Genomic DNA, 15,875 nt, shown 5'->3' with positions numbered 1-15,875 from the left:
AAGGACAATCCAAATAATGGGTAATCCATGAAATACTGCACTATGTCTAAACAAACTCTAGAACTCATTGTCCCAGAATGCAGTGGATGTTGAAGCTATAAAATCGGTTTAAAAATAAAACAGAGAAATAAATAGACCCATTGGGGCTTTAAGCGTAAAGGTGAGGATACAAAATCCATCTCAGGAAGTCTATAAATTTAAACTGAGGCTATGTGCCCAAGGAAGCATGGTTTTATAGAACATTTTAAAAGCTTTCCCTAAGCAACTGTGCTAGCTGCTATCAGATAGGACTGCGAGCTAGTTAGACCAAAAATACAACCTAGCACTGCTACTAGCATTAATAAATTGAAATGATGATGAAGATATTTCTGTAATTAAGTAAAGCTGTGACTGGAGGCTAAGGACTGCTGGAGGTGCAGTCTGAAGTTTTGAAGGAGAGACTGGAGGGATTCCACGCAGAGCTGTCCCGTTCCTCCCTCTGCTAGACGTTATCGCCTCAGCGGGCGCAGCAGAAGCCAAGTACGTCTGTTCCTCTGCCACAGTTCATGTTCTGGCACAATGGCACTAACACAGCACCAGCAAAGCTTCAGTAGTTTTAGCTCTGGCTTTGAAATTTCACTACCCGGGCCTTACTGAGGAGACAGGAGGACCTAAAGGGCCCAGGCATCTGTTCACAGTATGGAGTTAGAGCCATCTTTGCTCCAGACTATCAGGACCTAGAAGCATCCTCCGACTTACTCTTTTGCTAAAAGAAGTTTTAATTGGCTTTCATTCTCTCCGATCCAACTGTAAGAGACTATTTCTTGTTCTTTGTGCTCCTGTATTTTATTAGCTGTTGGAGTCACTTATAAAAAAAATAAAGCATCAAGATACTGTTTTCAATTTCATGTATGTTCTGTTTCAAATAGATTGGAACATCATCAAATACTTTTCTATAAAGTTACTGGTGTAATGTAAAGCTGAAAACATCTGTTTGCACACAAGCTCAACAAGAGGTAGATGCTCTGAAAACAGACCTTTGAGACTTTATATCCTCATCAAAACCAGCCAGCTCCCCCTTCAGAAAAAGAGACTATTAATCTCTAGCGTATGTAATTTTGCCAAACTCTCGGAGAAATTTATAGCAGTATCACCTATTAAACCTCAGTATAGCAGACAAAACCAGGTCAGCATAAATGACAAGAAGAAAAATAGATGGGTATATCCATCCATTTAAGAACATGCATGTGCAGCTTACAATAATTGCCCACAGAAATTTTCAACTATCTCTTGGGCAGATGATAGAAATATGAACTCAAGTTTCCACCCCAGGAAACAGGCTGTTACACAAATGGAAGGGAAAATAAGGGCACTTGTAATGGAACACATTTAAAACGTTTGTTTCAGATCACAAAACACCCTAGATCATACTAAAATTTTATCCCGGGACTCTGAAAAAAACCAGATTTGCTCACCTGGTGCACTCCATATCCTCAGGCCAAGCGACCCCAAACATCTCCATGAGTTTGGAGCACTCGCTGTATGCTCTTTGACAGAGTCTGCGACAAGGGAGAGTGACACGGCCATACTCCATGCACACGGGAGCATAGAGGGCACACAGAAACGGCCGAAAATCTCTGGAGCATTCCAAATTCACCATCGGATGAAACGGCTGGAAAAGAAAAAGGAGAATTCAATAGCTACAAACAGCAGTTTTGTAGAACGCTTCCGCATGAAGCTATCATTTGCCTCATGAGGTGTTAGGGCTTTCACAGCCATAACCACGACCTTCTTCTTCTGAACTTTGGCTGTTGGAATAAATGATCATCACAACACAGCACTTATGTATTTTAGGAAGACAGGCAATCAAGAAGCCTGAGGACAATGACAAAGATTCACAAGGGACATTTATGTACTTGATTTGCACTAAAATCAGTGGGAATTAGACAGTTAAACACCTCTGAGGATTCAGGCTTAGTTTCACACTCTCCAATAACAGCCATATAAACTTGATTCCTTTTAGTGCAGACACATGAATTGCTCACTGCTTATTTAGTAGGATAATATGAAAACTTGTTTTTGATTGATGAGATTACAATCAGAGGAATGTTAGATAATGCGAGACTCCTTGACTGTAGAGAAATATAGCATACTGTGATCTTTCAAATACTATTTACAGATCACGACATAATAATTGTAAATAATCTCTCTATTTCTTGAATTTCTTCAGCAGGGCAGTGTTCTTCCTATCTTCCTACAAAATGCAAACACAGGACATTTTCCATCGCGTTCTTCTCACAGCATCTTCTCCAGCTGAAGAGAACCCATCTGTTAAAATCTCCATTCTACCATCAGAGTACATTTGTAGACAGAAAACAGTCCCAATGTGCATGCTATCATTGTTACATAAATTCTTGCACATAGAACTTTCTAGCTTCCAGAAGAGGGCTGTAATCACAGTGAAGTCACATTAAGTATGTCATTTCTTGACTAACCATCAGAAAGCGCTGTGAAATCAAAGGCTGAACAAAATTAGTCAGAAAAAATAACCGATGTCTTGTGGTACTGTGTTGCTTTATAACAGGTTTAAGTAACGGTGATAGCAACACTCCTTGGAAGCACTGAGAGAAAAATCTATCACAGTTAGCCAATATATAGCTGTTCTTAAGTATTTCTGAGGATGAAAAAGAAGGAAAAAAAGTAGGACAGGGATTTATGTCTTAATAAAAACTGGTGCACACTGATAATCCATGTTATCTTCTTACTATCCAGCATGGGTTCGTTTTGCTCTTGCTTGTTATGGTCTGTCTTTAAAACTCTCCAGGAGTTGATCAGTATCTTATTCTGAGTTTTTGTGGCAACTACCACTACACAAAGCCTCACCATCTCTTCAGATATTGATAGAAGATCAATTATATTCTCTTAAAAGTAGAACTACAGAATATTGAAATACATTAGCATTTACACTTCTAGAATAAACAAAACAGCATACAAATGCTGAATTCTCCAAACTAGAGAAACAGCAGTGACATTTTAGTAAGCCACTTCTTTTCTTTGACTTATATTTCAAATCATAGCTTGAAGGGAAAAGGTGACAGTTGCTTGATCAATGGCAATGCTAACATGAGCTCTGCTCTAGACAGATTTTTTATAAAAAGTCCATTATCTCAATACCAGAGTTTCCTCTTCTCCACAGCCTGGCAGGATTATAGAGCAAGAAGTCTCATCTTCAGAATTTGTGGTGCAATAGCAGAAGCACAAATGAGCCTGCTCTCTCTCTCTATAAAAAACCCTATATCTTATAGCTGAAGCTGAAGAGTAGGCTGTAGAAAGATTACATTTTCAAACAGCAATTTTCTGAGAAGTATTTTAAACCAATTCAACATTTTCTTTTTCCAAACTACAGAACAGAACAGACCCAACAACAAAAAATAGGTCATCTTCTGTGGCAATATAAATGACAATCCCTAGAAAATATGAGGAAAAGTTTCACATTTTAGTTCTTCCTTATCGGCTCCTTACTCTTCCAGTTCTTCCTATATGCCTTCTTTGCTCTGCAGAAGGTTAATTTTTGGAATACAGGACACAACCATGCTGTGATTTTACTGATTTTTTAAAAAACATTATTATTATTTACCAAGCTGATTAAATTTTCAGTGCTATGCATTTTTAAAAAGGTGGTCACATGACAACAGAGCCATGCAACTTGGCAACAGCTTGTATGAAGAGCAGTATAAGCCTTCAGAGCTGTTGACAAGGAAAAAGGAAGCAACAGTTGGAAAGTATTTGCGTTTACAAGCTCATTGTTACTCAGGGAATACTTTCTGTTTGACTGGACATTTACTTCAGAAGCATATATGTTTTTATTTTTAAGTAGTTATTGCCTATCGCACAGTTAAAGCTATTGTTTGACAACTAGGATCCAAGAAATTGATTCTAGGTAGTTATGACACTTGACCTGACTGGAAAAGCTTAATAGTCTTCCTTTATTTGATGGAAAGGGAAAAGAAAAGGAAAACGCCACTTTTGTTTTGGGAAGTGTTTAAATTTCCTTCTTTTCCAACAATCTTGAAAATAAGAAAATGAAGTTATATTTTTATGAAAAAGAGCTATTGGCTTAATGCCTCCGGCTCCCCCAAGTCTTGCCTCCTGCCACTGCCATTTTGCATGTACCCCTACCTAAAGTTCAAGTTCTCCTGACAAATGCTCTACTACTCTCCTCTGATACACCTTCCATCAAGAAAAGATGTTTCAGAAATTTCTCTTTTCCTGCTACTTCATCTTCATTAAAAGATCTGTTTGGTTTTGGTTGATATGCAGAAAGCTGTACCATTTAGGAAGATCCCAGACTATCTCAAGGTGTGCATGAAAGAAAACGGTGCAACCAGAGCTCCAGATCACGGCTGCTGCAAAGAAAAGGCAAAGTAGTAAAGCAAGTTCAAGGGAACAGAAAGGTACCAGCATTTCCTTGTATCCTGTTGATCCCACCACGGACAGGTGGCTGCTGTAACGGCTTTCAGTCAGCTCCAAAGGACACTGGGCAATGGCGTCCGAGGGAATATTGGAACTGAGACAGAAACCATCCAAAAATGGGGATGCAGATGGTGCTCTTTGGCAGTGGCTCCAAGGTCTGAAAGAGCACTCTCAGCAAGAGCAGCGTGTTCCCTGGCTGTCCCCTTCAGCAGCCCGAGGGCTGAGTTACAGGGTGCTCAAACACGCAGGATGTGAGACAGCTGCCTGAACAGTGGCTTCTCCTGCTATCTGAGATGCCACTTATTTTCCGAGACACGCACACCGGCCTGAGAGATACGACGCAGGGTCTGCGCAGAGACCTGCTCCCTTCTGGCACGGCAGCTGGAGGCTGGGTTGAAGACGCTGAAACATCTGAAGTAACATCAGCGTAACTGAATCTTCCCTGACAAAGTCTCGCAGAGGGCATGGTCACTGCACTTAGGGTTCTTCAGAGCTGCAGAACACACGTCTGGTTTTGAGCATACTCCTCAACCCATGGTACAGATATGCTCAACCCCAACAACGCTGAAGAAATCCACTTAAGTAGGAGTAATTTAATAGGACTGTTCCCCTAGTGCTGGTTGTTCTGTTTCCCAGCAACTCCAAGCCTCTCTCACACCGTTCTGTCTCTCAAAATAGCAACTGCAGGCAGACAAAAACTCTCTTATGAATTATATCAAAGCAATTTATTTTAAAATCATGAAGAGGCTAAGCTAGACAACAGAAGAAGAAAAAACCCTACAGCCGCTCCTCATAATGCAGAAAAAGAGACTTACTTGCTTTCAAGCAGTAACGGCAGCAGTTGTGCCTGTAAGCAGCTCAGTCTGTAAGCACCCTATCTCTAAAATTATCTTACCCCCATGCAGCTCCTAAGAGGAAAAGTCACTTCCACTTACTGATTATGTTGTTTACTATTAAAAATAAAGCCAGGGAGATTAAAAGGCTTTTTTTATCTTCTTGCCCAAGGACGCAGTGCAAGTTATGACATTTAGCCCTACTCCACTGGTGCCTAACAAAAGGCTCTCTGTTTAAGTGGGGCGTGCTGTTGAAGAAGGCCTGTGGAATAACTCAACAGACCGAGGAAAAACGAAGAGGACAAGGACAAGAGAAGACATGATAGCCAAACTGATTTCAATAATTCAAATTATTGAAATCCAAGAAAGGGAAGGGATAAATGTTTAAGAAGAGATAAACACTTCTTCAGTCCTGAAGGTACTTAAGTATTTAAAATATGCCAGATCACATAACTGTATAATATATCTACAGTTGTACACCCACCAGTCCTTCCACCTTTGTGAACAATCTTTGTGACCATGCAAATTCCTTCAAACCCAGTGATTAGCAGCATTAGGAACTCAACTTTTTTTCAGGCTGAGTCAGAACACTCTCGTCCCTCCTTTGCTTTGCCATGCAGGTGTTGTGTGGCAAATAACCTGCCACAATCACCTATCACTACTCTCCTCAGAGCAGTCCAACTTGCAGTACAACCTTACCCATCTCTTCTTTCCCTCTTCCCCAGAATTTTCTTTGCTGGTAGCAAAGTTGCTTTAAGAAATTTCCCAATTCCCAGCAGTGTGGCTCCAGCTCCTTCCCTCCCTACAATTCCTACCTGCTGAAAATGTTTTAATGGCCATGCTCTAACTGAGAGTAGAAATTTCCCGTTTGCCTTTGGTTTTCTTTTGGTTTTGGTTTGGTGGGTTTTTTGGTTTTTTGTTTTTTTTTTTTTCAGGAGGGGATGAAAGACAAAGGAGAGCCCAAATTATAAGTGCAGATTTTCCCCCCCAAATAATTTTTTTAACAAATACTCACTTTCGGTTACAAAGCAAGATCAATAACTCTAACTATAAATACACCGTGGAACTGTGTTACAGTTTCAGACTTCTCCTATTACTGAGAGATAATAAAACAAATTCTACCTTTTATTTTACACAGTGGTAGTCCTTTAGCTGGCTGTTATTTGGGAACTGACATTACTGAAAGATTTAAACGAAATTATCTTGGTGATCTTTCACTATTCTGTTTGTTTATATATTCCTTTCTTTTAACAGAAAACTAAACAGGAGGCATTCTCATAAACTCATAGGCAGCAGGAGGGAAGTTTTCTTCCCTCAGGCTCATGGGAAAAGAGTGATGCTATGACTATCAATTACTGTTGCAATTCTCTGGTGGAAGAACTGCCTCAGGGCGTATCCTGTCTCAGGCCAGCCACATGATCCTCTCTTTCTGTCCTGTGTTGCCCTATGTTTGAATTTAGCTTGTTATTCATTAGGAAAAAATCTTGAACTGTGTCTGAAAAGTGCCTGGGCAATAATGCTTTCCAGGCTACCTCCCAAGGAGAATGGCAGAAGCAGCAGGTAGATTTAACTCGTCAGACAACTGCTAGTTAGACTGAACACGTTACTGCCTCCTGCTTTTGATAACTCCACGTCTTCTCTGATTGAACTGCTCTCTCAGCTCTGACAGTTGGTGTGAATGTTCTCTAGAGACTGTTACAGGCAGAATTGCTTTTCTAGAGGCAGTAGAAATTTGTTCTCCGATGGCTCTGACCTGCATGCTCTGAATCCTGCTAGGTTTGCTGGAGCCTGTAGCCCACAGTCACGCTGGTACACAAACTTAACCCGAAAATATTTGTCGTAGGTTAATATCCTGAGCTGAACAACTGCTGTAGCACTTAAACTGCTTCAAACTGAGCAAATTGAGAGTCCTGCCTTAACCGAACTGGTGTTTCCTAAAGAAGATTAGGGAGTGCTCACATGGGCACAGCAGAGCTGGGGATTTGCAAAGAGCAGTGATCTGGGGCACTAAATTCTTCAAAAACCATAGCTGGATCTAACAGAAAACTACCTTTTCTCCACTCAGTTTGGCCTTGAGCTAGATAGTGCCACATAAGTAATGGTTGCAGAAAGGGCCAGAAACACACGGTCAGGTGTGTAAGAGTCAGTCCATTTCTTTTGGAATCAATCCTCACTTGCTCAACTTAACGTGACCATGGAAGTACAGCTTTATTGCACACACACTTTATTCTGTTTTCAAAAGGCTAATTTGCCCAAGCCTGCTTTTAATGCACAGTGCCAAGACAAATTCATTGTAGAATATTTAGCATAATGGATATTCAAAGCTTACCTCACCATTAACTTCCTTGTCCGGGGAAACTTAGGTATACTTTTTTTTCTTTACAATTATTTTTAGCTTTGCACAGTGATATAGGTATGGAAAGCCAAATGGGGTCACAATTCTGGCCGCCTATTAAGCTTTCCTCTTCAGCATGGGAAAAAACTATTCTCACATTATCTGTACGAACCCTTATGAACCACATAGCCCACTGTTTTCTGATACCCCAGGTCTCATAATTTGATGTTAGCTGGAAAAACTATAGTTGCAATGAGGATTCGATTGGCACCGTACTACTTTAGAGACTGAAAAGTAAAAAATTTCAGATTGTTTTACCTTAGTACTAAAAATACATGTCCACATTTAAATAGCTATTAAGTCATTCCAACAATAAAAAAAAGTCAAGTAATTATATGGGTTTAAATGATATTTTTCTCAAGCTATAGGTTGAACCAAACAATCACCCCGTTATTCACTTTAAAACCAGACAATCACCCTGTTATTCACTTCAAAACCTAAGACCAATTATTTTACCTGCCTTCCCTGTGAAAGGGCAGCAGTCATGAAAACCACCCTAAACTTTCTGGTCTGTAAACAGACAGCTGAGGTTAATTTCTCAAGTGCAGAAAAAAAAATAGGATAAAGATGAAAGTAGTTAAAAGACAAGACAGCAAATGACATTAATCTCTGTCTATATGACTAAAAAGCAAAGCCATCTGCTCTTGTTCTTTAAAGAGGTCTCCGGCTTCAATTTAAATTCTCAAGTTCGTTTGGAAGACACTGAAAAGATGGCATCCATCTGTCAATTTGCACTTTTCCTAAATGTGGTCTTTATGTTTTAGGAACCGATGAATGCAGATGGGTGGTCCTGGTAACAATTTCCATTTTCAAGAAGTGATAGTTTTTATAAGACAGCTGAGACTGCTTGGACTTCCTCCTTCCTCTCCATATGCCTGCTGTGATGGGCTTGGGAGAATTCCAAAGCATCACAGAGAAATAAATATATAGTCCTCTGGACCCTATTTTAGATACTATTAAGTTAAGACACTATAAAGCTCACTTGCCTGGACAAGCAAGAGACTATTGGGCAGGAGCTGTAAGTCTTGACAAAATAATATTTTTCATTTAAATGACACATTTCTATCTCCTGCGGTTGCAAAGACAACCTTCAAGTACAAACTGAGAGTGATCACTGCTTTGATGCCTGCCCAAAAAATGCTCCAGTGCTGCTGTCCCTGCGGGAGGGAGAAAGCCCTTACGAGAAGCGGAGCGTTAGCGATAACAACCTTTTCTTTCCCTCAGCTCTGCCACTGCAGACTGATCTGTGTGTCAGCGACTCACGGACTATTTCTGCCCACTCAAGGGAGGTCTGTCTCCTTGAAGAATAACAGGAGTGAAGAGTATCAACAATTCACTGTTGGTGCAGTGCTCAAAAATGTACCTTGCTGAGTTGGAGGAGGAAAAGCAATCGGTATGAAGATTTGTTAGAAGACGTGACACTAACTTGAGAGCACACAGTGGAGTCGATAGCCACAGCAAGTTCTTCAGAGGTCATAAAAAGGGAATTTCTAAAAATTGGAAACATGAGGGAAAATACAGGACATAGCCAAGATTAAACATTACCAATCAGATTCACTTCACCTTTTCATTTTTACTGCCATCAACATATAGAATGAGTGTCTGCCACATAATAAACAACATTAATACCTTGCAGAATAAAATTAGACAAGTTGGATTTCTAAAACACAATGAAAGCAACCCTGAATACTTCTATTGAAGAAAATTTACTTTGATTTCTCAAAGGCTTAATGACTTCTACCATTTCATGTGTGACTTCACCGTGATTTTTCACACAGCTGATGTAGCAGGATATCTAAGAGAGCTCAATATTTCAAGCCAGTGCAGATTACATGAAGCTCCATGTTTTCCACTGGGTTGAGGATGGAAGGCAGCTTCTGTTTTCTGAATTCTGACATTCAAGACAAAGTTGCTTCTTGACAGACTAACCAAGGGAATCTACAGTGTGCTGACCCCCTTGAAAATAAACACGAGCTGTACAGTTGACATCATCATTCTCCTACATGGCTGTGAAATGAGGACAAATTACGGTTGTCATCTAATGCTTTTCAGGGTGCAGTTTCACAATGGGCATAAGTTTATCAACTCCTGCCCTCTCCCCTGCCACCAGCCTCCTTTGCATCAACTTGGGTTTAAGATTGTTTTAAACTGTCCACGAAACTAACCCCAAAGCCACACACACTGTATTTGCCCATCAGTAGTGTAAAAAGTCAGGATAAGATCCTGAATGCTGAGACCTTTAAGTGTTAGCATCTAAATATCTCTCCTGTACAATACACCTAGGCTGATCAATTCATTTTTTTCTAAGCTTAGTTTTTCTCCGGTTTAGCTCCTCAACGACCTTACAACAGGTTTGGGCAAACTTGTGCCAGTGCTAGAGGTGCAAAAGGGCCGTGTTGCTGGAAGATGAGGAATGGGGCACCATGAAGCTGACCTTACATTAGCTGACATTGATCCCTACGCTGTGCTGCTCAGGACATCTGGTGTGTTCATAACCATCTAAAATAGAGTTCAACTGCCCTGGACCCAGCCAGACCCAGCAAACATTACAAGGATATGTTTAAGGTAAACCCTTGAGTTTTACAGCATTAGCTCCACAACACAGAAGACAAAGACTTCTTGCTGTGGCAGAGAACAGACATTCATGCTGTTAAAACCCAGGAGCATAACCTTTCACAGACAGAAGGCTGCAAGAGGAAAAACACACTAAATTAATTCAGGAAGCTCTATTTGCTACTCCCTTGGCAGCCAGTCTGCTGTCAAAATTCTCTCACAAAATTCTTACTAGCCAAAACACCTGGTTTCACATACGAGAATCCAATGGCAGATTCAGTCATCGTAATAAATAAACTTACTGCTTGAGCTATGACTGTCAGTGTTCTCAAAGAACGAATTACCATTCAAAATTTCTCATGTCTTACCTGGCTACATTAGGATGAACATCTCCTTGGGCACAGGTTAAATGATTTAATCTTGCTCCTATGAAAGCCAATAATGAATCTAACCTAAATACTTCAGGGAATGATCTTGCAATATCCAAATAAGGCTGTTGCTTTGTAATGTACTATTACATAAAAAACCAAAACCAATTGTGCCAAATGATTTTACAGATGTGTTTGGCTACATATTGAAACTCTTCTTGACTCTGCCCAGTATTTATTGTCCAAATTGAAAATCAAAAGGAATACTCAGGTAATACAATAATGCATCTCTAACAATGGAAAAGTCAGGGGTTTTGGTATATACAGCTTGCAAAGAAGCAGAGCATGACACTGATCCAACACAACTATGTACATAAATAATATGAAGCAAACTGAAGAAGGAACATAATCTGTTGGATTAATGCTATAAAAATGATTCTGAATAGCAAACAAAACCTATCTGTAAAATGAATGCTAATATTTTAACAGCTGTGTCTCAATCTAACATTACAAACCATCTGTTACATCTACATACCAGCAAAAACACATATACACACAGAGACACACACACACAGACATACACACAGATGTACACAGACACAGATGTACACACACAGAGACATACACACACACAGACGTACACACACACTTGTCAACAGTTGGCTAGGAGGGAAGATTTGCATCTTTGGGCCTCAAAATCAAGGATATTTCCCAGGGCAATATTTAAAACATATTGTCTACTGGCTTGACAACGATTTATTTTTCTTTCCCTCATGCTTCATTTCCAGGAAGGCTACACTATCAGCCTACTATACTAAGCTGTCTTTTGGTATAGTTAATTCTAAAAATTAGCAGGTTGATTCACATGCATAAGTAATTTGGAATGGTTTTCCTGGATGTGTGGTCTACCCTCTGCAAACCCCGCAGCCCTGCTGTCCCACATATGCATCTAGACTAAGATCCAACCCAAATCAAGCTGCACTGTCTCCAAATCTCAGTTCAGCAGCACCTTCCACTTCATTTTACAGAGTTACTCTACTACAGCTGTTACCATTTCTCTTCTCTCATATACCAATTACAGTTTTCAGACTATTTTGATTGTAAGGATTCTCAGGGGATTATATCTGGTTTGGTGATTATTTTAGCCAATTTCTAACACAAGTAAAGCTGCAGTACTTAGTACTCTTCACATGCATTAATTGGCATGTGAGACATGGGCAGATGATGATATAATCCAGATTTTATTCAGGAAAACTTGTAAATTTACCTGGAAGTTTGAGTAAAAAAGCAACAGTGTATCTATCAGCGTTACCGGGGGGCTCTACGCAGAATCATCCTGTACTGTTGCCCTCACTTGTCAGCAAGTACAATAAAGCCATTACAAAAATAAAATGGGACCCCAGCTAGTTGAATCTTGGGATCAACTCTCTATATTTTGGTATTATGCATTAAATTCTTCCAATGTGCCATCTGCACAGCACGTACAGGTGGACACAAACAATGGGAAAATGAGGTGGCTTTGGGGAAAGTTTTCAGTCTTTGGAAAGAGATTTTTTCTTTCATTATTATAATTCTACAGTGAGTCCATATTGTCTGAACAAACACTGACTCTATTTATTGGGATGGCTTTTTTATCTTGTAAAAGAGATTGTCCATCCCAATATATATTTTTTTTACCCAATTACAGAATTACAAGGGGGCCACTAAACAGGTCTCTCTACTTCATCAGACAATAATACAGAACAGAAGAGTTAAGACTGAAAATTTCCCTTTACTCCAACATATTAAATGAAAAATAATTTCTGCTCAAAATGCAAGTTTTAAGATAATTAGTTGATGACTTCAAATTTTAACCCTTTTTAAACCATTAATAAATTTTAAAAAAACAGGCCAAACGCAGCAGCTGTAAATTAAAATTTAAGATTCATTAGGGGATACTATCCCTCCCATTTAGTCCCAAGTTAATGAGATCACAGATGAACTCTAAAGGGGAAGATAGGGAAAAAGAACTAAAAATAATTGCAATTGTACAATATTTCTCCACTGGACAGGAAGCTGTTATCTGCCTCACAAGTGTCTGAATGACCAACTCTGAAACCCTCATCAAAACTATCAAATTAAGAATAAAACCAAGCTCCCAAAGTTTATTTTTCTTCCCTACAGTTAATAATTTACCAGATAAATATTTGACAGGAATTCCCACAGTGCCTCTGCTTATTTGTTTCTGCGGCACCCTAAAAGCATGCTTGCTTCTCTCAAAATAGATTAAATAATATTTTGCCCTCAAAGGTCCTGAAGTTTCTCCCTGTTTGAGGACAGAAGTTTGTGCTTAGCTCTCTTCTGCATCGCTAACGTAGTTTTGGGGAAAATTGCTCCCACAGTGTATCCGGCATGTCTTTGAAACACTCTAGACAAGTAGGACAAGACCTAACACAATAACAGGATTAATAAAACAGTGGGAGGAGAGAGGGGACACGGATGGAAGGAAACAAGGGAAGACAAAAAGATTATGCAACTACTCTGTGGGGTCCCTACATAGGAGATAGACCCAAATTCTTTTCCAGTTAAATAGAATAAAGAGAAACAAATATCTGTGGGTGTTGTGGAAGAAGTACCTCTTCAAAACGTGTCTCAAACAGTAAGTGACACTCACAAGCCCTGTAAACATACTCCGTGCGGCAGTTCTGCATGGAATATGCTGCAGGGGTGTTTGCAACGGGGGAATCGACACAGAATGGAGTCAGTGGGCTGAAATTATAAAGAGCAGGTCAGACAAATAGGAAAGGCTGCATTAAATTGCTCGGAGATGTAAGCATTTGAGGGTGATGCAAGAGACAAGTGTGTTTTCCCATTGATTGCCTCTTGGAATAATTGCCCAACGCTGCAAAATCCCTTTTATACATATATCTGTGTCTAAAAGGATGGAAAATGCAATTGAGCAAAGACCAGGTGTGTGGCTGTAAGGTAGGGAAGGCGAAGAGAGCTGGAAGCCTGCTGTGATAAGCCCCGTTTGGTTAGCCACAGCAGGGCTCAGCTGCCAGGCAGACCACTCACGAGGGCGTTTCTGCTCCGAAGAACCATAGAAGTTCACACAGCAGAGCTGGCTTTCCAGCTCCCTTTGTCTCTTAAACCTCAGAACAGCAGGATGGGGACAGGATAGTGGATAGGAGGGTACATATGTGCATTTGTTAATGTTTGATGAGTTCTGCTCCATAGCTCTCTGCTGATTTCACTCCTGCTTGGCTCCCACTGCCTCCCACCTCACAGATGAGGACTAACACCCACAGATCAAAAACGTGTCCTTTAATCCGTCACACTGGCTCCTCTCCGATGGGCACAACAGGTTATGACAGAGGAATTGGCTACTGCTGTAAGAGAATCGCTAGCCGCAGATCTTTTACAGTCCTGGCTTCAATTCAACACCCCTTTCTTGAGTCCCCTACGTGACCCCGGCTACTAATGGCAACTAGTACAAAGGGAGAGGGGAACCAAAGCCTAAATTTTAAAAGCCTGGAAGCTTACTCTTTCCAGACAAAAGCAACTGCCTCCCATTGTATCAGCAAAAAGTAACTGATGGATCTGAAGAATTATGTCGCCTTCTTGTGATGCCACTTAATTAAGGTTATTCTCAATAACGGGAATAATTTGCCTGTAGTTGCAAAGTAAGACTAAAGAAAATGTGTACTCTTCAGATTCTGAGATTTTTCAGCATTTTAGCCACAAGATTTTGTTAAAGTGCAGCTGGAGCACAAATTTTCAAATCAGACCATTTAAATGGTATTTCTTCTACGTGAGGTAAAGACTATTTTTCTGTGAGAACTAGACAGACTATTTGTCATTCAAAAAGCTAGGAAGGAAATCTGAAGACAAAGTAACTGCGCTGTTCTTTAACAAATTTATATCAAACTTTAATTATTTAACACATTCGTAAAATATGCAGATAACATGTCCCAGAAGGCACTATCACGTGACAGACATTTTTGTTTTCCTGATTTTTTTTCTCTATTATTGACAGTTATCATCAAAACTGAAACTCAAGGTCAAACTTTGTTACCATCTTCTTCTCTGCAGTTACATTTCCATATTGCACCTGCCCAGATCAGACCACAATGCTAAAAAATGTACAATAAGAAAGCAGAAGGAATACTCATGAGCAGGGATTCAACTGATGGGTCTGCTGATTCCTAAGGCATATATTCACCCACTCCTCCACAAAAAAGGATGTGCAGATGTTAGATAATTAACAGTATGACTGAATCATTATGAAGGGAAAAAATGTAATAGATGTAAGTTTTCAGAGAAAAATACTAAAAACGTGAACGATGTTTCAGAACTGTGAGGGGGAAAAAAGCTAAATGAATGGCTGACCAGAATTCTTTCACTGAATTTAAAAAGATGTTTCTCCTTGCTCAGTGCCACAAACATGACAACTTTTGTTCTATAAATCAAGAAACAGGGAATATAAACAAGTTTACAAATTGAAAGCAACTTTTAAAAGATAAATTTCGGGTTTCTACAACACACAAAGATGAACTACAAGGAGCCTTCCTTCCTTCCTTGTTCAAATTCAAATTAACCAGCCCTTTGTGCTTCTGTTCTCTCCTCTCCTCTTTTCAAATTTCCTTCCTCGTTTCCATGGGAACCCCCTCGCTGACAAGCCTCGGAGCAGAGCAAGAGGCCAAGCTTAGCAAGGGGTGTGAAAAGGGGAGAGAGTCAAAGGGCAGAATTTGGCTCGGGAGAATCAAGATGCCAACCTTTGTCACCCCACAAAGGGGGGGGTAACCATAGGAACTAACTCTGCGGGACAGAGGCAGGGAGGAGGAGGGAGTATCATGGCCAAATTCACAAGATGGGAAACAAAATGGAAAGGCATCATTAAAAACACAACGCTAGAACCTACAGTGAAAAAAAAAAAAAAGTTTTACAAATTAAAAAAGTTAAAATAAAACTTTAAGGACCAAGTATCCAACTTCATGCTAGTTTTAAGTCCACATCAAATTAATTTAGATGAAACCACAGAGAAACTGGGCAAGATCTGATTCTCAAATCTGACACAAGTGTTTAATGTTCTCCTGAAAAGATGCTGAATCTTCCCGTTGACTTTGATGGGCTCTGAAAATGTTTTCTAAATGCCTCACAGATCATTGGAAGCAACACAGCTTTGGGAAGATTGCTCTTGAGCTATGGCTTCAAACATGCAGAGCCAGCTTACACTAACAGTTCTGCAGAATCTGGAAGACAGTCTAGTCGTTATTGTTACTGCAAGAGCAATCT

The 15,875-nt window shown here is 39.9% G+C and overlaps 1 protein-coding gene across 4 annotated transcripts in view; it reads right to left on the bottom strand.

The window, feature by feature from the left end:
* FZD3 (frizzled class receptor 3) overlaps positions 1–15,875 on the bottom strand; it is a 60,410-nt gene that overhangs the window by 28,269 nt on the left and 16,266 nt on the right. The window contains exons 1-2 of one of the 4 annotated variants that reach the window (XM_074861295.1): positions 4,773–4,813; positions 1,455–1,651 (exon numbers count right to left, since the gene is read on the bottom strand). In XM_074861295.1, coding sequence (XP_074717396.1) covers positions 1,455–1,639 — 185 coding nt within the window. In that variant the 5' untranslated portion in view covers positions 1,640–1,651; positions 4,773–4,813. Of the gene's footprint in view, positions 1–1,454; positions 1,652–2,474; positions 2,580–4,437; positions 4,585–4,772; positions 4,814–15,875 lie in introns of those variants that run through there. The other 3 variants (XM_074861293.1, XM_074861294.1, XM_074861292.1) reach the window with 3 other exon arrangements.

Source organism: Strix uralensis, chromosome 3, assembly GCF_047716275.1.
Source record: "Strix uralensis isolate ZFMK-TIS-50842 chromosome 3, bStrUra1, whole genome shotgun sequence".
Lineage (NCBI taxonomy): Eukaryota > Metazoa > Chordata > Aves > Strigiformes > Strigidae > Strix > Strix uralensis.
This window is presented reverse-complemented; position numbering and strand designations above follow the sequence as displayed.